The sequence below is a fragment of the Pseudophryne corroboree genome, chromosome 8 (genome assembly GCF_028390025.1).
Source record: "Pseudophryne corroboree isolate aPseCor3 chromosome 8, aPseCor3.hap2, whole genome shotgun sequence".
Taxonomy (NCBI): domain Eukaryota; kingdom Metazoa; phylum Chordata; class Amphibia; order Anura; family Myobatrachidae; genus Pseudophryne; species Pseudophryne corroboree.
In genome coordinates, this window is record NC_086451.1 from 403,474,064 (window position 1) to 403,499,930 (window position 25,867).

General features: G+C 43.0%; 1 protein-coding gene and 1 pseudogene across 2 annotated transcripts in view; both read left to right on the plus strand.

Moving 5' to 3' along the window:
• Window positions 1-18,676, plus strand: part of LOC134949310 (cytochrome P450 2A4-like) — a 156,396-nt gene extending 137,720 nt beyond the window's left edge. For both annotated transcript variants that reach the window (XM_063937809.1, XM_063937808.1), the window contains 3 exons: window positions 5,667-5,854; window positions 6,083-6,224; window positions 18,305-18,676. In XM_063937809.1, the coding sequence (XP_063793879.1) occupies window positions 5,667-5,854; window positions 6,083-6,224; window positions 18,305-18,486 (512 nt within the window). In that variant the 3' untranslated portion in view covers window positions 18,487-18,676. The remainder of the gene's footprint in view (window positions 1-5,666; window positions 5,855-6,082; window positions 6,225-18,304) is intronic.
• On the plus strand, window positions 12,844-12,962 carry LOC134950069 (5S ribosomal RNA; annotated as a pseudogene).
• Window positions 18,677-25,867: the final 7,191 nt, after the last annotated feature.

The following is a 25,867-nucleotide window of genomic DNA, read 5'->3' on the forward strand; positions in this document are numbered from 1 at the left end:
GGAACCACCAGGCGTGGAGTCCAGGGGGTCAAAAGAATTGGCCTTAGAATGATGCCCATATACACACAAAGGAAGGGAGAGATCCCTGTAGCAGAGTGAGCCGCGTTGTTATAGGCAAACTCCGCCATGGACAGATGAGCAACCCAGTCAGTCTGACACTTGGAGACATAACACCTGAGGAACTGCTCCAAGGACTGGTTCACCCTTTCAGTCTGCCCATTAGACTGCGGATGGTAGCCTGACGACAAGCTGACAGAAATCTGGAGATCGGAACAAAATGCCCTCCAGAATTTGGCCACAAACTGGGATCCGCGGTCAGAGACCACATCAAGTGGCAACCCGTGGAGGCGCACAACATGCAGTATGAATAATTCAGACAGGCGTCTGGCCGATGGCAGCCCAACCAGTGGAACAAAGTGCGCCATCTTCGAAAACCTGTCAACGACAACCCAGATGGCACTCATCCCCGAGGATTTGGGCAAGTCCACCACAAAATCCATTGAAATGTGGGTCCATGGCTTAGATGGAATAAAGAGTGGATGTAATGGGCCAACAGGAACCCCTCTAGTAGTTTTATTTCGGGCACAGATGTCACATGCCCGAACCCACTGATCCACATCCCTAGCCACCGAGAGCCACCACACCGACCTGGATAGCAACTCCTGAGTTCTGGCAATACCCGGGTGACCTGCCGACTTCTTGGCATGGAATTCCAGGAACACTCGCTGTCTTAACCTAGGAGGCACAAACAAAAGACCTACCGGAAGGTCTGGAGGAGCCTGCTCCTGTGCTCTAAGGACTAATGACAAGAGGTCCTGGGTAATGCCCACTTTAATACATGATGGGGACACAATGGGCAATGGCTCCTCGGTGGTCTCCTGGATTGGAGCAAAACTCCGCGAGAGCGCATCAGCCTTGATGTTTTTTGACCCAGGACGATATGTTATCAAAAAATTAAAGTGAGCAAAAAACAAAGCCCATCGTGCCTGCCTGGCATTGAAGAGCTTTGCTGACTCTAAATATGCCAAATTCTTATGGTCGGTGAGAATTGAGACCACAAACTTAGCCCCCTCAAGACAGTGTCTCCACTCCTCGAGTGCATCCTTAATAGTCAACAATTCCCGGTTACCCATGTCATAATTCATCTCGGCAGGCGAAAATTTACGGGAAAAGTAAGCACAGGGATGAAGGCGATTTTCAGGCACCCCCATCTGAGAGAGCACTGCCCCAATACCCATCTCAGAGGCATCCACCTCCACCACAAAAGGACGCTCTGGATCTGGGTGTCGCAGCACCTTGGCCGAGACAAATGCCCTTTTGAGACGGGCAAAAGCCGCTTTGGCCTCACAAGACCAGTGAGCAACATCTGCCCCTTTCTTAGTGAGTGCCACCAAGGGCGCCACTATAGACGAAAATCCAGCAATAAATCATCTATAAAAATTTGCAAAGCCCAGAAAACGCTGAAGCGCCTTCAAACTAGTGGGCTGCACTCAATCCAGGACTGCCTGTACCTTGGAACCCTCCATTTGGAAACCTTCTGGGGAGATAATATATCCTAGAAATGCGATTTGCTGAACTTCAAATTCGCACTTCTCCAGCTTCGCCCCAAGCCGGTGGTCTCTGAGTTTCTGGAGGACTAAGCGTACATGCTTCCGATGTTCCTCCAGGGAATGGGAGAAGATTAGGATGTCATCTAAGTATACAACTAAGAATCTAACCAAATATTCCCTGAGCACATCGTTCATGAAGTCCTGAAAGACTGCCGGGGCATTACAGAGCCCAAAAGGCATCACCAAATATTCATAATGCCCTGAGTGGGTATTAAAGGCAGTCTTCCATTCATCCCCCTCTCTTATTTGGATTAGATTGTACGCACCGCGTAGGTCAATTTTAGAAAAAATGGTGGCAGTACGAAGCTGGTCAAACAAGACCGAAATGAGAGGCAGTAGGTATGAGTTTTTAATCGTGATACGGTTCAATTCCCTGAAGTTGATGCAGGGTCGCAATGAACCGTCCTTTTTACCCACGAAGAAGAACCCCGACCCAACTGGAGACTGTGAAGGTCTGATAAATCCCTTAGCCAAATTCCCCTGAATGTACTCTGCCATAGCCTGAGTCTCAGGACGTGACAGAGAGTACAACCTGCTCTTGGGAAGCTTAGCATTCAGCAACAAATTAATGGCACAGTCATAGGGGCGATGGGGAGGTAGTACCTCTGCAAATTTTTTGGAGAACACGTCCGCAAAATCTGCATAACATCCTGGCAATCCTGGCAAACTTAGCTGCGAAAGCCTGACTGGAAGGCTCAAGCAACTCCTGAAACAATCAGTACCCCAAGTAAGAATCTCCCCAGAGACCCAGTCAAATTGAGGATTGTGGGCCCTTAACCAGGGTAACCCCAACACCAATGGGGCAAAAGTACAGACAGTCACATAAAAGGACAATTTTTCAGAGTGTGTGGCTCCAATAAACAAAGAAATCTGGCTAGTGCAAGAGGTAATTTTACCCTGGGATAATGGTTCCCCGTTTAACCCACAGATCTCAATTTCTGATGCCAAGGGTACTAAGGGAACAGAGTGTTCCAGGGCGAATTGGCTGTTCATAAAAACCCAGTCGGCCCCAATGTCCACAAAGGCCTCAGTCTTGACAGTTTGACCGAGGATCTTCAAGGTCACCGGAATGATAAAAGTCTTCTTGGGAAATTCTGACTTCTGGCCTGACAGGATATTTCCCATCACCCTCAGGCCCTGAAGTTTTCCAGCTTTTCTGGGCATGAAACTACCACATGACCTTTATTCCCACAGTACAAACACAAACCCTGCTGTCTTCTCCGCGTCTTCTCATGCGAGGAGAGGCGGGTAGCCCCAATCTGCATAGGCTCCTCGGAAAATTCCTCAGAGTCTGAGGCTCCCTTGGGAAAGAAGGAAACCTCGGTCTCCCTTTCAAGCCGGATGGATAACTGCATGAGCTGATCCAAGCTATAAGGCAAGGGATATTGTACCAGTTGGTCTTTTATCTGGTTAGAAAGACCTCTCCGGTACTGGTGTCTGAGGGATGGGACATTCCACTGGGTATCATGGGCCAACCTCCGAAACTCCGTACAATAAACCTCAACTGGCCGTCGCCCTTGCTTAAGGATCGAAATCTGAGCCTCGGCTGAGGCCGTCTTGTCAGGGTCATCATACAACATGCCCAGTGCCGTAAAAAAAAGCATCAACACTTTTAAGCAATGGACAGTCAGGCTGCAACCCATATGCCCAGACCTGTGGGTCTCCTTGTAGCAAGGAAATCACTATGCCCACCCGCTGAATCTCTGACCCAGAAGACTGAGGCCTAAGGTGGAAATATAGCTTGCAGCTCTCCTTGAAACAAAAGAGCTGCGAGCGATCTCCAGAAAAACGATCCGGGAGATTTACTTTCGGCTCCTTAACCCCTGAAGTTGCTGCTGCTGCTGCGGAAGCTCCGCCAGCGGCCTGCGAGGTGTGCATTTTAATGGACAAATCATTAAATTGTCGAGTCAGGACCTGCACCTGATCGACCACCTGTTGCAAAGTATTTTGAGGGGTATGCTCCATATTCCCACAAAATTTCAACAGGAGTATTGGGCTGCTGAATATGTTATGCACACCAGTGCCAGCAGGAATGTACTGGTGTCTGAACGGAGAGGGATGCAAAACAAATGAACTCACAGACAGACTGGGGAATATGACATTACATACTCAGAAGGTGATAGGGTAACAAAATAAACACAAAGTGAACAGAGAAGCCCAAAGGCTAAGAAACTGGGTGTCTCCCTAGTATTAGGAATGCTCAGATGGAAAGAAGCGAGATGTTGTGATTTAATACGTAGAGAACCCGAAATGCTGTTGCTAAGGGCAACAGCAAAACCCTAAAGGATTACCAACGGGTGTGGCAGTAAACTCCTTGGTCAGAGATGGAATAATAGACACAAGGAGAGTCTCCACAATCCTAGTCCTCACTTGCAGTGCACCGGTTCAGCTTACTGCCACTAAACTGACACCTGGACACCTTGCACAGTGAGAAAGGATTTTGGCAGGCAATTCTGAGAATACAGCCGCAAACTTGCTAGGTTCACAGAGTAGCAAAAGAACCCCAGCAAGTTAAACGACTGACTCCAGTCTTACTGCTAGGTCTGGATTGGCAGAGTGTAGTACCAAGTCCCAAGGCCTATTTGCAGTAAGCAACAAGCAAATACAAAGTTACACAGTACTAGCTAATTTTCAGGAACTGACTAACCAACAAAGATTCAGCAGCATCTGCCTAACCTGAGAAGAGGGTTTATATAGCAGGTGCTGTCCACGCCCCACTCAGACCTCACAGACTGTGAGCACAAAAACCAGCACCGGATCCCCTGCCGTGCACAGAGCCTGTAACCACTGCACAGCAAAAGACCCGAACCGGAGTATCAGCTGCGCTCAGGTTACTCCGCTAGCAGTTGCCTCCCGGTTGCCATGATGACGTGGCAGCACAGGGCAGGAGACCCTAACACTGGCTCTACAGTGACAAGATGTCATCCTCATCCTCAGTGTTTATGTCTTCATTATCACAGAGAAATACTATTCAAACAGACCACATAATTTAGCTGTCAGTGTACTGCTTATGCTATTACCCAAAGTTTCTGTTCTTGACAATGACTTTTGATGAATGTCAACTTCCTCCACAGCACCAGCTACACCCATATCCTCCTCATCCTGGTGTACTTCTACAGTGACATCCTCAATCTCAATATCAGCAACTGGACTGGCGGTGCTCCTCCCAGCACTTGCAGGGGGCATGCAAATGGTGGTAGCAGCCTCCTCTTCCCATACAGTGTTGTGAAGATCAGGCCTAGACATCGCAACCATGGACAGTGCCAGCACACCTGTATTTTCACAACACCCATGTAATTTTACAGCATACAAGACAAGGCCAGTGTACATTTATTTTCACTGCACCCCTGAATTTTGACAGCATAAAAGACAAGGCCAGTGTACATTGATTTTCACTGATCTGACTAAATACAGAATAATATGTCAATTATTGAATATCCAATTTAATGCAGGGTTGGTGTGGTATGTGTTAGGAATGGTAGTGGCTGGCACGTGAGTTTATATATGAATACCCACCCCCTTTGTTCATCATGACTACATGCTTTCTGGTGTACAACAACACTGGGGAACCATAGGGGAACCATTGTAGAAACAGTGCTCTCGCCTTGCATAGAGAAAAAGACAAATCTGCCATCTGAACATATGCACTCTGACGCATGGACACAATATACAGTATCTGCATCACGCAACATAATAACAAAGTAAATATCCCCCAACATTCTGTACTGTAGTTTTCACAAGAAATCTCCTAGAAATATGCACTGTACATACTGTATAACTACACGTTAATAAATAACTCCATATAGTAGAAACTATACTGTAGTTACAAAGCACACTGAATTCTAAAAGCAGTAATGTCATCACATTTATCAACACAAGATATGTCCTACTCCCAATAATAGGACATTATTCCCTTCAGAGACGAGTTACAGTTAGACAAACAAAAGGTGGTACTCCCTTCTTTTTTCACACTAGAATTTTTGTTTCTAATTGTTTCTATACCGAGCAAAATAAGTCTCGTTTCTTACTGTGAATGTAATTTGTATCTCATTTCAGAGAAGATCCACAAGGAAATAGACAATGTAATAGGCAGAGCTCGCTGCCCATCAGTGGAGGACAGGAGTAAGATGCCGTACACAGACGCTGTTATACATGAGTTCCAGAGATTTGCTGATATTATTCCTGCAGGACTGATGCATGCAGTCAGCAAGGACACAACCTTCAGGGGATATCATATTCTAAAGGTATTATTGTCAGATATAAAAGAGATATAAAATATATTTATTAATTAGTTATTTATCTATTATTTAAAAAAAATGACCACTCAGGTTTATTATTTTCCTGAGTCTGTCCTCTTCACATGCTTCCTCCTGCCAAACCCTCACAGCTCCTAACCCATGTCATGCCCACAGTTTCCCTTCACTGTATACATGCTCTACGTTAAAAAAAAAGTATACCAAATGTCATTTCAGGGAACTTGGGTGATTCCAGTCCTGACCTCTGTCCTGAAAGATCCCAAACAGTTCAAGAACCCAGATAAGTTTGATCCTGGACACTTTCTTGATGAGAATGGTGGCTTTAAGAAGAGTGAAGCGTTTATGCCATTTTCCACAGGTACAGACATGTTATAAACTATGGGACTTAGGGGGTAATTCAGAGTTGATCGCAGCAGCAAATTTTTTAGCAGTTGGGCAAAACCATGGGGGTTATTCCGAGTTGATCGCTTGCTAGATGTTTTTAGCAGCCGTGCGAACGCATAGTCGCCGCCCACAGGGGATTGTATTTTAGCTATGAGAGTGTGCGAACGCTTGTGCAGCCGAGAAGTACAAAAACAGTTTGTGCAGTTTCTGAGTAGGTCTGAACTTACTTAGCCTCTGCGATCACTTCAGCCTGTCCGGTACCGGAATTGACGTCAGACACCCGCCCTGCAAACGCTCGGACACGCCTGCATTTTTCCAAACACTCCCAGAAAACGGTCAGTTGATACCCAGAAACGCCTTCTTCCTGGCAATCTCCTTGTGATCGGTGTGATGTTAGTGTATTAGAATGCTTAATATTTGTAGACACTTCCTTAATAATATGTGTAAGCCTGAATCTTCAGTGATGGTCCCTTAGACCAGGGGGATGCTGGGAAGTGGGTGGTCCGGTGTGCAGTGTGTCTGGAGTTGGTGATGGAATAAAACAGCACAGCAGTGAACTCACATGTCTCTGTGTCCTTATGACTTGATTTACAAACATATGAACAAAACATGGTGTCACAAGAAGTTTAACTTGGACTGCTAGTGCTCTCAGAGTGTGAAAAAATCCTGCAGCAGTCTGTAAGGCTGTGATACTCAGTGTCTGCAAAGCCTGCCGTGTGCTCCTCTCTTCAAACAGTGAGTAACCATGGATAAGCTGGCTCCTCCAACCGGCATGCTGATGTCTGGTAACTTGTCTGAAAACTGGAAAAGATTTAAGCAAAGGTTTAATATATATCTTGCTGCATGTGGAGCTGATACAGAGGCTGACAAAACTAAGGTATCCATTTTCCTCCATGTGATAGGAGAGGATGTGCTGGACATTTATAATAGTTTTCATTTTGATGAGGGGCAGAATATGGTGCTATCTTCTATAATGCAAAAGTTTGAAGATTACTTTGTGCCAAGGAAAAATGTGACATATGAAAGATATAAGTTTTTCACATGTGATCAGAAGTCTGGAGATTGATTTGATCAGTATGTTACAGAGCTGCAATCACTCAGTAAAACCTGTGAGTTTGGTGATTTAAAGGATTCACTGATTAGAGATCGTATTGTCTGTGGAATACCTGATAATGGACTCAGAGAGAGACTGCTGAGAGAGCAAGACCTAACACTAGAAAAGGCAGTGACTATGTGCAGATCAGCAGAAATAACTAGATTTCAAGCCAAAAAGTTACACAAGGAAGCTGATATATAGCACGTACATGTGGTGCAGAAAACAGAGCCAAGCAAACCTCCATTCTCAAGAATTTAGCTGTCTAAGCCATAGTCTAACAAGGAAATGTGTAGTAGATGTGGAAATGCTCACAATCCTAAAATGTGCCCTGCTTATGGTAAAACTGCATGAAATGTGGTAGACTTAATTACTTTGCCAAATGCTGTAAAATGGAAAGTGAAACAACCAAAGTGCATGCTATTAAACAAACAGAGGAATTCTTTGTGGATTGCATTGAACTTTGCAGTGCAGATAAGAAAGAATGGATTGTCCATTTAACTGTGAACGAGATTGTCATTCCCTTTAAGCTTGATATTGGCGCGCAGGTGAATTTAATATCGTTTCAAGACTATAAGAATTTTTGAGTAAAACCTAAAATTCATCCAGCCAAAGTGAAAGTTACAGGGTACACTGGGGAGGAAATTCCTGTGAAAGGTACATGCTTAGTGATACTAAAATATAAGGGACAACAGTTTAAACATCTCTACTGATTGTGGATAAAAATGTGCAACCGATTCTAGGATTAATCGATGTTTACAGAATACAGAGACTTGTTTGAAGGTCTAGGTTGTTTGCCTGGAGAGCATAAAATAAATATAGACACACAAGTTTCTTCAGTGATCCACCCCTGTAGAAAAGTGCCATTTGCGCTGAGAGAAAAATTGAAACAAGAGTTAAATCGTATGAAAGCCTTGGGTGTGATACAGAAAGTTGATGAGCCTACTGAATGGGTAAGCTCCTTAGTAATTGTTGAAAAGAAAAATGCTAGTTTGCTAATAAACCTGAATAACCACCTGAGATTGTTATGACTTTACTGGTTTTGAAGTCCTGTGACAGTTTAATTGTTATTTATTATATAGCGCATACATATTCCGCAGCGCTTTTACAGAGAATATTTGCCCATTCACGTCAGTCCCTGCCCCAGTGGAGCTTACAATCTAGATTCCCTATCACATGTATACACAGACACATTGACTAGGGTTAATTTTGTGGGGAGCCAATTAACCTACCAGTATATTTTTGTATTGTGTGAGGAAACCAGAGAACATAGAGGAAACACACGCAAGTACGGGTTGAATATACAAACTCCACACAGTTAGGGCCATGGTAGGAATCAAACCCATGACCTCAGTTCTGTGAGGCAGTAATGCTAACTATTACACCATCTGTACTGCCACGCAGACACAATGACTAGGGTTAATTTTGTTGGGAGCCAATTAACCTACCAGTATATTTTTCAGGGGCAAATGCAGGATTTTTTCAAGGGGGGGTTTCCGTGTGTGTATATATATATATATATATATATAATTTTTTTATTTTTTTACATATATATTTTACACACATATATATATAATTTTTATGAACCGGCAGCTTGTTTGGTGCCATCAGAAGTAATCCAGAGCAAACAAAAAACTGCGGAACTAGAAGCTTGGGGGGAGGGTTTAGCTAGAAACTACGGGTCATGCAGTGAGAATAGTAGGGACGGCAGTAGTAAACGAAATGGGGGAGAAGTTGGGGGGAGGGTAAGAGCAGGCGGTAAGGTTACTAACATGGGTACTAAAAGGGATTTTACCAAAGCACTAACCAATGACGATTACAGGTCATCCTTGCCACATAAGGTGAAAGATGTCCCTAACGCAAGGGAAAATACTTATCTTAGTTGTATGTATGTAAACGCCAGAAGCATTACTGGTAAAAAGGGTGAACTAGAAATACTTGCAGCAAGCAAACAGTATGATATTATAGGCATTACTGAAACTTGGTGGGATGAATCTCATGATTGGACAGTCAATCTAGAGGGCTATACACTGTTTAGGAGAGACAGACTAAATAAAAAGGGTGGAGGGGTGTGTCTGTACGTAAAGCCATTTTTAAAACCTAATATATGGGACGATCGTCAGGAGGGGACTGTAGACACTGTTGAGACATTATGGGTAGAAATTGCATGCGGGGAAAAAGGAACAAAAAAGTTAGTATTGGGTGTATGCTATAGGCCGCCTGGTATCAACGCATCTGATGATGAATTGTTACTAAAGCAAATTGAAAAAGCAGCAGGAGTAGGAGACATAGTAGTGATGGGAGATTTTAACTATCCAGAGATAAACTGGAAAAACGATTCATGTGATACTGCTAGGGGCAGTACATTTTTAAACACACTAAATGATAACTACCTAGTCCAACTAATTGAGGAACCAACTAGGTACAATGCAATCTTAAACCTGGTATTAACAAACAATCAGGATTTGGTATCGGGTATTATAGTAGGGGAACCCATAGGAAACAGCGACCACAATAAGGTCACATTCAATATCAGTTTCTACAAACAGCCCTATACTGGCTCAACTAGGACTTTAAACTTTAGCAAAGCCAACTTTGAAATGATGAGGGTATTTTTCAGGGATATTGAATGGGAAGGTTTGTTTTTAGGAAAAAATACTACGGAGAAATGGGAGGTACTAAAATTCCTGCTAGCTAAAAATACACTCAAATATATTCCTTTGAGTAGCAAAAAAGGGAATAAAAATCATAAACCGATGTGGCTTAACAAAAAGATTAAGGAACTTATGGGCAAGAAAAGGCGAGCATTTAAAAAATACAAATGTGACGGGGATGCAGAGTCATTTCAGCAATATAAGGAATGTAACAAAAATTGCAAAAAGGAAATAAGAGCAGCTAAAGTAGAAACTGAAAAACTAGTAGCAAAGGAAAGCAAAGCGAATCCCAAAAAATTCTTTAAATACATTAATAGCAAGAGATTAAAAAAGGAGAGTATAGGCCCTTTGAAAGACAAGTTGGGAGTCTTAAGCAAAAATGAAAATGACATAGCGGACACACTAAATGAGTTTTTTTCAACAGTATTCACTAGAGAGGACCCAATTCAGGGACTGACACACAATCTCAATAATGACAATATCACACTGATAGGTACTTATTTAAGCGAGGAAGTAGTCTGTGACCGATTAAAACATTTAAAGATTAATAAATCACCAGGGCCCGATGGTATTCATCCAAGGGTTCTAATGGAGCTTCACTCTGAACTGGCAAAACCACTATCTTTGATCTTTGAGGATTCAGTTATATCAGGTATGGTTCCCAAAGACTGGCGTATAGCGGAAGTAGTGCCTATATTCAAAAAGGGAAGTAAAGCTGAACCAGGTAATTATAGACCAGTTAGTCTTACATCTATAGTGGGGAAAGTATTGGAAGGTATTCTAAGAGAAAGTATTCAGAAGTTCCTTGAAACCAATAAGGTCATTAAAAGGAATCAACATGGGTTTATGAAGGACAGATCCTGTCAAACCAACTTACTTGGCTTTTATGAAACAGTAAGCGCAAACCTAGATCAGGGTAAAGACGTGGATGTAATCTTTTTAGACTTTGCCAAAGCGTTCGATACTGTACCACACATGAGACTTATATACAAGCTACAAGAATCAGGGCTAGGAAGCACAATATGCACTTGGGTCAAAAACTGGTTAGATAATAGGAAGCAGCGCGTTGTGGTTAATGGATCTTTTTCAACTTGGACTGAAGTGCTAAGTGGTGTGCCACAAGGCTCAGTATTAGGACCGCTATTGTTCAATATTTTCATTAACGACCTAACAGAAGGTCTAGAGAGCATGGTGTCAATTTTTGCAGATGATACCAAATTGTGTAAGGCTATAAATACAGAGGAGGATGCCGAGTCTCTTCAGAACGACTTAGTTAAATTAGAAGCATAGGCAGCCAAATGGAGAATGCGCTTCAACACAGACAAGTGTAAGGTAATGCACTGTGGTAACAAGAACAAAAATTACACCTACCTACTAAATGGGGTAAAATTAGGGGATTCTGTACTGGAAAAGGACTTAGGTGTCCTCATAGATAGCAAGCTAAGAAGTAGTATCCAAAGTAGGACTGCAGCAAAGAAGGCTAATAAGATATTAGCATGCATAAAAACGGGGTATTGATGCTAGGGACGAGAGTATTATACTCCCGTTATATAAATCACTAGTGAGGCCACACCTTGAATACTGTGTACAGTTCTGGGCACCGTACTACAAAAAGGATATCCTGGAGCTTGAAAAGGTACAGAGGAGGGCGACCAAACTAATTAAGGGCATGGAGACGATGGAATACAAGGAAAGGCTTGAAAGACTAGGCATGTTTACATTGGAAAAGCGGAGACTAAGAGGGGATATGATCAACATCTACAAATATATAAGGGGACAATACACAGAGCTTGCGCGGGACCTGTTTTTGGTTAGATCAACACAGAGGACTCGTGGACACTCGCTCAGGTTAGAGGAGAGGAGATTCCGCACAATACGGCGTAAAGGCTTTTTCACGGTAAGGACAATACGTGTTTGGAATTCCCTGCCCGAGAGAGTTGTAATGGCGGAATCTGTCAACACCTTTAAGAATGGGTTAGATAAATTCCTATTGGAAAAGGATATCCAGGGGTATGGTGCATAGTCATGCATTATAGTTACTATAAATAGAGATAAAATGCAATGGCTGACAGCAGCATCAGTCAGAAATTTTAGTCAAATCATCATGCATAGGACACCACAAATAGGTTGAACTCGATGGACAATTGTCTTTTTTCAACCTCAGATACTATGTTACTAATATTCAAACTCCACACAGTTAGGGCCATGGTAGGAATCAAACCCATGACCTCAGTTCTGTGAGGCAGTAATGCTAACTATTACACCATCTGTACTGCCACACAGACACAATGACTAGGGTTAATTTTGTTGGGAGCCAATTAACCTACCAGTATATTTTTCAGGGGCAAATGCAGGATTTTTTCAAGTGGGGGGGTTTCCGTGTGTGTATATATATATATATATATATATTTATATATAATTTTTTTATTTTTTTACATATATATTTTACACACATATATATATAATTTTTATGAACCGGCAGCTTGTTTGGTGCCATCAGAAGTAATCCAGAGCAAACAAAAAACTGCGGCACTCAAAGTTGATTAGTAGAATATGTTGAAGAGTTATAGCATGTTACATAATAATTGTACAGATTATGAATGTCCACCTTGAGGAAAATGCCCCCAGGCATTGAAACTTTGGTCTTTGGTTGGTATTAAGTAACATGCTACAACTCTTCAACATATTCTACTAAACAACTTTGAGACTGAGTGCTGCAGTTTGTTGACATATATATGTATATTTGTATATTTGTTTTTATTCTAGCACTTTGCACCTTATAACTGTAGAATGTCAATTATTCCTAATAAAAACCTGTTACGGTGTGAGTAAGTCATTTCGCCAATAAATACAGTCACACCGCACTGGCACACGCCCAATCCCGCCCGATCTTGGAAGCTAAGCAGTGTTGGGCCCAATCAGTACCAAGTGGGGAACTACTTGAGAAGATTGGGTACTGTATAAGGGTAGACCAGTAGACTCGTAACGGTAATAAAATAGAGAATATTGACAATTAGCCAATTCTCCTCTGGCACATATATTATCGAATATCCTACTCTGCTAACCATGTGCAGGGCTTACTAGCATATGTATAAATACCTACTTTTTCACTATATTCACATACTTTTATTATTCATCCTTAATTATTTGCTACTCACAATCCTTATTAATTATTATATATTTCTCACCCCTACCTAGTACTTATGCATAATTAATTAAGGGTCATCATTTTTTATCTCACTTCTCTGAGTTAAATATTTCCTCGTTACAGAATATCATTTGGGCATACCTATTTGTTATATGTATTCTCCTATCACGACTTTTTGAATAATCCATAATGTAGTCTGTCTGCATAGACAAAAAGCAGGCAATACAGTGTACTTAATATACATAATCTAAATGTAAATATTTCAGCCTCTCTTAAGTAATATAAATATATTTTTTACAATAATTATAAACTAACATCGACATTTGTTTCATTTATTTCGAGCTGTCTGTGCTCCTTACTGCAAGGATATGTCCGTATTCTACGGGCTCCTCAAAGATGGCCGCCGTCCATATTGAAAACCCTATCCAAAAATCAATTCAAAGATGGCCGCCGCACCTCTATCACAACCCATGATCTCCATAGAAGCTGTGATGCACCAGCCCATCCGGAAGAAGGGCGGAAGGACGCGTACACCAAACCGGAAGAAGGGCAAGGCATTAACAATCCACAGACACTTTCCGGAAGTCGCGTGTGCTGCGCATGCGCAGTACGAACTTACGGACACAGGAAGTGGGGCGGAAATGACGCGAAAAGCGTCCGCAATTGATGGATTATGTTTATGGTTTTTTTCTTTACATACAGATCTCGTTTTAGCTATTTAGAACTATATTTGGGCCTGCTAGGAGTAGCTAAATCTCCTATATATATTTATATTGAATTTTGTGGGAAAACAAAGAATGGGTTTTCCAACAGGAAGTGATGTCACAGCCAATTACTCCTAATCATTGCTGCTATAAATAAGAGTGTTTCCACACTGGTCCTTCACCCCTTGATGAAGTCTGAAGGACGAAACGCGTTGGGTGTACCTCTGCTGACTCTCCATCTCTAAAGATAAGCAACACTCCCTTATCTTAAAAACATATATATCAGTTTTTATATTTGAAGTTTTTAGATCTATGAACTTTTATCCTGGGTTCTAGCTAATTTGCACATAGCCATTTCTATTTGCACCTTGTATTTTTAAAGGGGAAAAAAAATATTTTTATATTTTTTATTCTCCATATTTTTACCCAATATCATGTCTTAAATTGTATAAATAAATATTATGTCTTTTTATATATAAACCGTATCCGGTAACATTCTTCATTTTTATATTTATATATTAGACACTGCCAGTCGCTGATACCCCTATCCCCCCCTTTTCCCATATATATATATATATATATATATATATATATGTATATGACATATACAGCAGCAGCATACTTACAAATCACACACATGGGGCATACACACGCAGCAAACTTAGAAACACACATAGGGCATATACACAGCATACACATACACCATCCATACACTCGCACACTACATATAAACACACATGGGGGAACACACATGTAGCATACATACGCACACACCATTTAGTAAAAGCACAAGCCCAGCCCCACCCCTGTTCACCTGCCTCCTGCGGCTAAACGGATTTCGGAGAGATCACCCGGGCAGCATCATTTATTAAAGATGCTTGCCCAACCACTGCGTTGCACGCACCAACATTCGGGAATCAGCCTCACCTTGTCGGAGAGGAGCTGTGCGCTGAACTCACCCTCCACTCAGCCAGAAGCAGCTTTGCCACAGTACAGCTAACTGCGCTCCGCAAGTCCGCTCGGTCAGCTACACCAATGGATCGGCAGCCAGGGTGTGTTTCCATGTACTCAGAAACCCCCCCTGCGTGCGCGTATGTTTTTAGATTTGGGAGGAAACTGGAGAACCCAGAAGAAACCCACACAAGTATGGGGAGAATATACAAACTCTGCACTGTTAGGGCCATGGTAGGAATCAAACCCATGACCTCAGTGCTGTGAGGCAGTAATGCTAACAATTACACCATTATAAATACAGTATGAGTTTGTTGCAAAAAATCATTAGAAATGTGTGCAAACACCCATGTTTTGGAATAGGTTTTGGCTCTAAATAAACATTGTGTTTTGGTTTTTCAAAGCCTCAAGTGTTTTGGGTTCAGTTTTGGATCTGGTTTTGGATCTGGTTTTCTAAAAAAAAAATTATAAATAGGCATGAAATAGCTAAAATTATGTAACTTGGACCTGGTTTTGTTCCTATAGTATTACGTACATCAATAATACAAATTTTTAGTTAGGATCTTACAAGTAATCCAAGGGATGCATTCAGCATTCCACCTGTTGGGTTGACAGCAGTCATGTGATCAATGTCGGAATCCTGACGCACTCTGGAGAACGGCACCGGATCACCAAAAGACGGGATGCCGAAGGTGAGTATCAGGGTTCTCCCTTAGGGTTAGGGCCTGGGTGGAGGGTTAAGGTTATGCACTAAGGGGGATACGGTTAGGCACTGGGGGGGTTTAGCCTTAGCTGCCAGCCCCCTATGGTTAGCCATAGTCACACCCTAGGAGGGTTAGCCGTAGACACACCCCAGTAGGATTAGCCCCAGCAACCTACCCCCAAAAGTTAGGGTCAGGGTATGGGGGGGGGGTGAAAATACCACCTCCGATGTCGGCATAATCAGTGTTATGTGACCGCCGGCATCCCAAATGCCAGCATATTGTTTGAATTCCCAATTTAAACTCCAGAAATCAGTTTTTAAATTTGAGTACCGTTTTGTTGAGAAGACCTGACTCTAGACTTGGTCCACTCTAATTCCCAAAAGTGATCCAAGATGGGAATCCGTTCTTCTCAGGTCACTGAATTTGAGTGTGTTTGGTTTTCAACAAAACCGAACTACTCATCTCTGTAAATCAGTAGTAGATCTAACAATTCCAAAATCTTAATGGAGTACCATTTATGAGGCTTGGGGCATTGGGTGGTAGCAATCTAGTTCTCCTATGTGACAGGTTATATCTTCAACGATGGCTGCATTCATGTTATTTACAGATATGTATAACAGAAAACAATTAAATAACATTATGTATAAAACATATAAATTAAATGTATTACATTGAGTTGATAAATAGAATGTCTTTCATTTTTAATGCAGTGGTTTCTGTGAAAGGGACACAGGGAATTGGCAAATCTATATTGGTTGCAGGGTGTGCAGTGCACACAGGCCCTGGGTCCAGGAGGGCCACACTGTACACCTTCCACCCATATAACTATACTTACCTCTCCGGAGTCCTACATTGGCCAACACTGCACACAGAAATCACTAGGAACTTGGTGCAGTGACCATTTATCCTGGAGATTTGTACTTGTGCAGTAGAGAAGTCTCCCAGGAACATAGCACAGGCGCCATATTACCAGAGACCAGCTCATGCGCAATAGACAAAGCCAGAGACTATCGCGCTAAATCAAGATGTTCCGATCATCAATTGTCCAATATATCAAATCCAATATTTAGTATTCCTTTCTTTTTTTATCGATAATATGAGTGTTATTGTTTATTTAATAATGGAGTTTGTCTATTGGATGAATAAACACACAGTAGGAGACAGTGCTGAAAGATAAATCTTCCTGAATCTGTTCAAACTGCATACAGATGTGTCCACTTACTTTCTTGTTGCTTTTCCTGCAGTGATGTGTAAGCAATGTGGTAGCACTATGCCACAGCAGGCAGTGATCAGTTGCTCACACGGGTCTCCCATGGGTTTTAAAGTGCATGAACACCGGGTGCATGCGTACACGTGCTCCTGCTATGCCATGAGTTGCATGCTGCGATGCATACATATAGCAGAACACTATGGGCTACATGCATTATCGCTTGGAGAGTGATAAAATGGAGAAAGAAAAAGTACCAGCCAATCAGGTCCTAACTGCCATGTCACAGGCTGTGTTTGAAAAATGGCAGTTGGCGGCTCTACTCATTACACCCCTTCCTGCTTGGATAGGTGTTGGAGGCTATGCGGTCAACGTGGAACTCTGCTGCATATTTGGTGGTCTTGCCCACAAATTCAACGTTAGTTACTGGATTAAAATTCATAAATTATCTTAGATATTCTTGGTGTCTGTATTCCAAACTCGCCTTCTTATACTCTACTTTCCCGACCTGTCCCTCAGGTTTCTTGTCAGCAACAGAAGTTAATCAAACACATTCTGAATACAGCTAAGTGCCAAGTTGCGGCTAACTAGAAATCGATATCACCTCCTACACTAACTGCCACTATAAATGCTATTTGGCATACCTACAGGCTGGAACGAATCGCGGCAATAATACATGACACCCCAAGTAATTTTATCAAAACTTGGACTCCCTGGACAGTACACTTTGGGGCTGAAACATCGTTAGCTACTATATAATTGTGAATCATACATTCTAGGCTGTTAGGACCGGACAGCATCCTATTCTCTGTTTCCCTCCCTATTTCTTTTTTGTGTATCAATATCTGCTGAGTGTTTTCCATTTGTTTTTTGGCTTATTCACTCTTTTTCTTGTACTTTGTTAGTAATGTACTAATTCTGATTTTCATTGTTTGGCACTGTACTTGGATAATCATTTACGACAAGTTATTTATGCATTGTTATTGTATTGTTTTGTTTCCATGCAGTGTGTACAGTTGCTGTATACCTGTATACCTATTTACATGTATTCTCTGTATTTCTTTTTCACTGATATTCATTAAAATGTCAGCCAAAAAGTACAAAATTGCAGTTAGGAGCTGATTGGATGGTACTTTTTTACTCTCCATTTTATCACTTCCAAGCAATGATGCATCTGGCCCTTAAAAAGTGAACACATCTGTAGTTCTAGATCTACAGTTAATGACTGAGAGTTATTGTGAGTACACATAAAGACATATACAGCCATAGCCATACTAAGGGGGAAGGGGGGGTGCACAGGGTATACTGCCCCACCCCCTAGCCGGCACACACTAACATCACTAGCTCTCCCTCTTGTGCAGCAGTAACCAGCAACCAGAATGTGAGCAGGATAGTATACAGTGCAGGCAGAGACACAGGAGTATCAGGTTTCATGAGCTACTGATGGAGCTTCCCATGCCAAAGTTAATATTTATTAAAAAGAAATATCTTTCCTATACATAATGTAAATGTAGATATTTATTTAAGTAGCTTCAGTTTGCCATGGTAAACAGTATTTAACTATTATTTTTTTCTTGTATTTTTACCCCCCAGGGAAACGTGTGTGTGCAGGGGAGGGTCTGGCTCGGATGGAGCTCTTCCTCTTTGTCACCACTATACTGCAGATGTTTACATTGAAGCCCACAGTGAACACGGCGGATATAATAATAACACCGGAACCCAAGACCAATGCTGCTATACCTCATGCTTATGAGATGTTTGCCATTCCTCGCTGATGATGTACTCAACATTTTGCTGATAAATCAAGTTTTAAGAGCACTTATTATTTCAAATGTACCCCATGATTAAAAAATATATATAAAAGAATCAATTAAATTTTACAATAAATTCTGGGAGCAAATATGAATTAACTAACAAAGCTTTATTTACAAAAATGGTACAATGTGTGTTTAGAAAAATAAGATTTTACTCACCGGTAAATCTATTTCTCGTAGTCCGTAGTGGATGCTGGGAACTCCGTAAGGACCATGGGGAATAGACGGGCTCCACAGGAGACTGGGCACTCTAAAAGAAAGATTAGGTACTATCTGGTGTGCACTGGCTCCTCCCACTATGACCCTCCTCCAGACCTCAGTTAGGATACTGTGCCCGGAAGAGCTGACACAATAAGGAAGGATTTTGAATCCCGGGTAAGACTCATACCAGCCACACCAATCACACCGTATAACTCGTGATACTATACCCAGTTAACAGTATGAAATATAACTGAGCCTCTCAACAGATGGCTCAACAATAACCCTTAGTTAGGCAATAACTACATACAAGTATTGCAGACAATCCGCACTTGGGATGGGCGCCCAGCATCCACTACGGACTACGAGAAATAGATTTACCGGTGAGTAAAATCTTATTTTCTCTGACGTCCTAGTCGATGCTGAGAACTCCGTAAGGACCATGGGGATTATACCAAAGCTACCAAATGGGCGGGAGAGTGCGGATGACTCTGCAGCACCGAATGAGAGAACTCAAGGTCCTCCTCAGCCAGGGTATCAAAATTGTAGAATTTTGCAAACGTGTTTGCCCCTGACCAAGTTGCAGCTCGGCAAAGTTGTAAAGCCGAAACCCCTCGGCCAGCCGCCCAAGATGAGCCCACTTTCCTCGTGGAATGGGCTTTTACTGATTTAGGATGCGGCAATCCAGCCGCAGAATGCTCCAGCTGAATTGTGCTACAAATTCAGCGAGCAATAGTCTGCTTAGAAGCAGGAGTACCTATTTTGTTGGGTGCCTACAGGATAAAAAGCGAGTCAGTTTTCCTGACTCCAGCCGTCCTGGAAATATAAATTTTTAAGGCCCTGACTACGTCCAGTAACTTGGAATCTTCCAAGTCCCTAGTAGCCGCAGGCACTACAATAGGTTGGTTCAAGTGAAAAGCTGATACCACCTTAGGGAGAAACTGGGGACGAGTCCTCAATTCTGCCCTATCCATATGGAAAATCAGATAAGGGCTTTTACATGACAAAGCCACCAATTCTGACACACGCCTGGCCGAAGCCAAGGCCAATAACATGAACACTTTCCACGTGAGATATTTCAAATCCACAGTTTTAAGTGGCTCAAACCAATGTGATTTTAGGAAACACAACACCACGTTGAGATCCCAAGGTGCCACAGGAGGCACAAAAGGGGGCTAAATATATGTAGCACTCCCTTTACAAATGTCTGAACTCCAGGCAGTGAAGCCAGTTCTTTCTGGAAGAAAATCGACAGAACCGAAATCTGGACCTTAATGGAACCCAAGTTTAGGCCCATAGTCACTCTTGACTGTAGGAAGTGCAGAAAACGACCCAGCTGAAATTCCTCTGTTGGGGCCTTCCTGGCCTCACACCACGCAACATATTTTCGCCAAATACGGTGATAATGGTTTGCGGTTACTTCTTTCCTGGCTTTTATCAGCGTAGGAATGACTTCCTCCGGAATGCCCTTTTCCTTTATGATCCGGAATTCAACCGCCATGCCGTCAAACGCAGCCGCGGTAAGTCTTGGAACAGACAGGGCCCCTGCTGTAGCAGATCCTGTCTGAGCGGTAGAGGCCATGGGTCCTCTGATATCATTTCTTGAAGTTCTGGGTACCAAGCTCTTCTTGGCCCATCCGGAACCACGAGTATCGTTCTTACTCCTCGTTTTCTAATTATTCTCAGTACCTTTGGTATGAGAGGCAGAGGAGGGAATACATAAACCGACTGGTACACCCACGGTGTCACTAGAGCGTCCACAGCTATTGCCTGAGGGTCCCTTGACCTGGCGCAATATCTAGTTTTTTGTTTAGGCGGGACGCCATCATGTCCACCTGTGGCCTTTCCCAACGGTTTACCAACAGTTGGAAGACTTCTGGATGAAGTCCCCACTCTCCCGGGTGTAGGTCGTGTCTGCTGAGGAAGTCTGTTTCCCAGTTGACCACTCCCGGAATGAACACTGCTGACAGTGCTAAGACGTGATTTTCCGCCCATCGGAGAATCCTTGTGGCTTCTGCCATCGCCATCCTGCTTCTTGTGCCGCCCTGTCGGTTTACATGGGCGACTGCTGTGATGTTGTCTGATTGGATCAGTACCGGCTGGTTTTGAAGCAGAGGCCTTGCCAGACTTAGGGCATTGTAAATGGCCCAAATTTAAAATGGGTCTCACCGAACCGTCCGGTTTCGGTACCACAAACAGTGTGGAATAGTAACCCCGTCCTTGTTGAAGTAGGGGCACCTTGACTATCACCTGCTGGGAATACAGCTTGTGAATTGCCTCTAGCACAGCAGATTTGTGGAAATGGCGGGGGGAAGACGCCTCGAATTCCAGCTTGTACCCCTGAGATACTACTTGAAGGATCCAGGGATCCACCTGTGAGCGAGCCCACTGAGTCCACCGCGTCATGCGGTGGAATCAGAGGAAGCGGGGGAAGAATTTTGATTCTGGGAACTGGCTGACTGGTGCAGCTTTTTCCCTCTTCCCTCGTCTCTGTGCAGAAAGGAAGCGCCTTTGACCCGCTTGCTTTTCTGAAGCCGAAAGGACTGTACCTGATAATACAGTGCTTTCTTAGGCTGTGAGGAAACCTGAGGTAAAAATTTTTCTTCCTAGCTGTTGCTGTGGATACGAGGATCCAGAGACCATCCCCAAACAATTCCGCACCCTTATAAGGCTCTATGTGCCTATTAAAGTCAGCATCACCTGTCCAGTGTCGGGTCTCTAATATCCTCCTGACAGAATGGACATTGCATTAATTCTGGATGCCAGCCGGCAAAATATCCCTCTGTGCATCCCTCATATATAAGACGACGTCTTTAATATGCTCTTATGTTCGCAAAATAGTATCCCTGTTTGACAGGGTCACAGACCACGCTGCAGCAGCACTATCTGCAGGTCTCAGTCTAGTACCTGAGTGTGTAAATACAGACTTCAGGATAGCCTCCTGCTTTTTATCAGCAGGTACCTTCAAAGTGGCCGTATCCTAAGACGGCAGTGCCACCTTTTTTGACAAACTTGTGAGCGCCTTATCCACCCTAGGGGATATCTCCCAGTGTAATTTATCCTCTGACGGGAAAAGGTACGCCATCAGTAACTTTTTAGAAATTACCAGTTTCTTATCGTGGGAACCCACGCTTTTTCACACTTCATTCACTCATTTGATGGGGGAACAAAACACTGCCTGCTTTTTCTCCCCAAACATAAAACCCTTTTTTAGTGGTACTTGGGTTAATGTCAGAAATGTGTAACACATTTTTTATTGCCGGGATCATGTAACGGATGTTCCTAGTGGATTGTGTATATGTCTCAACCTCGTCGACACTGGAGTCAGACTCCGTGTCGACATCTGTGTCTGCCATCTGAGGGAGCGGGCGTTTTTGAGCCCCTGATGGCCTTTGAGACGCCTGGGCAGGCGCGGGCTGAGAAGCTGGCTGTCCCACAGCTGTTACGTCATCCAGCCTTTTATGTAAGGAGTTGACACTGTCGGTTTATACCTTCCACCTATCCATCCACTCTGGTGTCGGCCCCACAGGGGGCGACATCACATTTATCGGCATCTGCTCTGCCACCACATAAGCCTCCTCATCAAATGTGTCGACACAGCCGTACCGACACACCGCACACACACAGGGAATGCTCTGACTGAGGACAGGACCCCACACAGCCCTTTGGGGAGACAGAGAGAGAGAGTATGCCAGCACACACCAGAGCGCTATATAATTTAGGGATTAACACTATATTGAGTGAATTTTTCCCAATAGCTGCTTGTATATACAATATTGCGCCTAAATTTAGTGCCCCCCACCCTCTCTTTTTAACCCTTTGAGCCTGCAAACTACAGGGGAGAGCCTGGGGAGCTGTCTTCCAGCTGCACTGTGAAGAGAAAATGGCGCCAGTGTGCTGAGGGAGATAGCTCCACCCCTTTTTCACTGACTTTTCTCCCGCTTTTTTATGGATTCTGGCAGGGGTATTTATCACATATATAGCCTCTGGGGCTATATATTGTGATATATTTGCCAGCCAAGGTGTTTTTATTGCTGCTCAGGGCGCCCCCCTCCAGCGCCCTGCACCCTCAGTGACCGGAGTGTGAAGTGTGTATGAGGAGCAATGGCGCACAGCTGCAGTGCTGTGCGCTACCTTGGTGAAGACTGATGTCTTCTGCCGCCGATTTTCCGGACTCTTCTTGCTTCTGGCTCTGTAAGGGGGACGGCGGCACAGCTCCGGGAACGAACACCAAGGCCAGTTCCATGTGGTCGATCCCTCTGGAGCTAATGGTGTCCAGTAGCCTAAGAAGCCCAAGCTAGCTGCAAGCAGGTAGGTTCGCTTCTTCTCCCCTTAGTCCCTCGATGCAGTGAGCCTGTTGCCAGCAGGTCTCACTGTAAAATAAAAAACCTAAAATAAACTTTCTTTCTAGGAGCTCAGGAGAGCCCCTAGTGTGCATCCAGCTCAGCCGGGCACAGAAATCTAACTGAGGTCTGGAGGAGGGTCATAGTGGGAGGAGCCAGTGCACACCAGATAGTACCTAATCTTTATTTAAGAGTGCCCAGTCTCCTGCGGAGCTCGTCTATTCCCCATGGTCCTTACGGAGTTCCCAGCATCCACTAGGACGTCAGAGAAATAATGTTAACAAGAAAATGGTTATACAAGTACATACATGTACCAAAAGAAGAAAAAGAGACTCTCGTTTTTTGGGGGGCACTCATTGAAAGATATTACATAAAATATAACTTTTATTGATTATAATTAAAAAAATGTTGCCACAAACCAAGACTAGGACATGAACATGTACACATAAATACCAGAATTCACAAAAAAACAAAAAACAACAAAAAAACCACGCCTAAATTTACGCGTGGTATGAACACACCGTGGGGAGATACACGTGACCTGTTCAGGGTCAATGTTATTGATCCTGACAATAGTTCCTGCAATAATAAGCATTGACAGTCCCCTAACAAGAGGAGACAAATTTTAGGATGATATAGTCGGCTGAAACAAGAAGCGGTAGCCCTATACATAGATTTACCATACATTTCTGCCTGTTGTAATGGATGCTACTGGCGTAGAATATAAGTAACAATAACAGTGTTGATTAGTATGTGTCCAAACTTCATAGCACATACAATCTCCCCATCTATTGCATATCATATGTTCCCTTACAGAGGTAGTAGCGAAATAATCTAATAATTATTCAAGATCTAGGATATAAATCTCCATAATATGAGTAAAAACTGATTCTGTAATTGTCTTAGTGCAAATATTATTGATTTTCTCAGTGCAGTATACCGGTAAGCCTGTTATTAGTAGAATTGGTAATTTCTTGGTAAAAAATGTCCACTATATATAACACCCTGATCCGCGTCTCAGGTATTGGCAGGCTATTGCTGATTGAATTTGTTGTCTGGGCAGAAATATCTAGTATGCCTCAAGAACACACTGTAGCAACAAATGTATCAATCTTGCTCCTCATATGTAACCATCATATTGATATTCAGAAATCAGTATAACAGGGTGTACATCTAACATATCCTCTAATACGTGTATGTAAAAAGATGGCTTAAAGAGGTAAGGGGCATATGAATGAGCTGGTACAAATTGCAGAGAAGGGGAAGAAAAGGCACTCCTATCATTAATGCAGTGGGGTGGCTTCTGTTTACTGTGTGACATGCATTAATACAGTAAATGAGCGTGTCCCATCTGCACCTAAGGGTTGGAAACAGAGAGAATGCTTCTGCTTTTGAAAAGATCACCCTCGGGCACCCTGATATAACAGCGCAGGGGGTCCTCTGACTTCTCCTTATGACAATGAGAGAGCATCGAAAAAAGATTTAAGAAACATAGTATCAATAAGATGAAAATAAAGAGCACCAATCCCCTTTTGAATGTATGCTGCTTCCTTGCATATGTGTATACATTGATGCCAGGTGAGCGGTACCTTCCTTACGCCTATAGTGCCTGGAAGAAGGTAGTTAGGTGACAGTGCTGGGACCCTAATGGTAGTAACGGTCCTGATGCCGCAAGGTATTGCAGGACCCGTTACCCACCATGCGGTCCCGCCGGCTGTCACTCGAAATGAAAAGTACCTGAGAGTACACGTGGATGTCAGGGTGTACGGCTCCGGCTGCACTGCACTGAGCCTCAGACAGCTGTTTCGCTTTCCGGCTTCCTCAGTGAGACACCCTGTAACCGGGTGCTGGTGTTGTTTAAAACTAGGTGATGTCCAATCAGGGGCGGGGGTGTGTGGCTATCAATTAGACCTGTGCTAGTACCTGATGAGACCTGGTGTGTGCATTTTTAATGATAATCAATAGAAGTTATATTTTATGTAATATCTTTCAATGAGTGCCCTCCAAAAAAACGAGAGTCTCTTTTTCTTCTTTTTTGGTACACAATTGCTTACTGTCAGGGGTGCACCTCCACATGAGTTATTGTTATAGTACCTTTCAGTGAAGGACGTAATTGCAAACTATTGTGGTTTTTCCAATTCATTCAGCGGTATATTATATCTCACCACCTGTGCTCAAGTTTCCCCCATCCCTTTCCTCCCCCCATATTAAAACAAGTACATACATGTAAGTAAATACAAATGAAAAGTACAAAAGTTACATGTAGAAAATCTGTCTGGAAGGAACAGTAGGAAGTGAAGGTAAAAGCAGGTTAAACTTAAGTGAGTCATTGATTTCTCAGTTTGAACCCAGAACTGAAGGTGCTCATATACAGGTGTCCACATACACCTTTCCCCTTTTAAGCATTATGGCCAAATTAGCTATGCAATGGAATCTGCGACTTATCCACGCCTTGTGATTTTTCTTAAGATCTGCTACTTTAGTCTTCTACTTTATACAAATTCTTTTGCAGCAAAATAAGATTGGGAATCCATCCAATTGCTATTCATGGTGGAGCATCTTAGCCATGCTAAGCATTTTGTGTCAAATGAAGCAAAAAGGAAAGTTGTATGGGGACACATCTGTACCTTTTATCAGCAGAGCCTAATACCTACGATAACACCACCCAAGTCCCTGCCGATTGGCTGGTTAGTTAATTAAGGCTGGGGTCATCCCTGAGCAGCTCAACTTTTTTTCTCATTTATAATGCTCATAATTGTTCATAATTTCCCCTGTGATATGGTTACCAGGAATATGGGGTG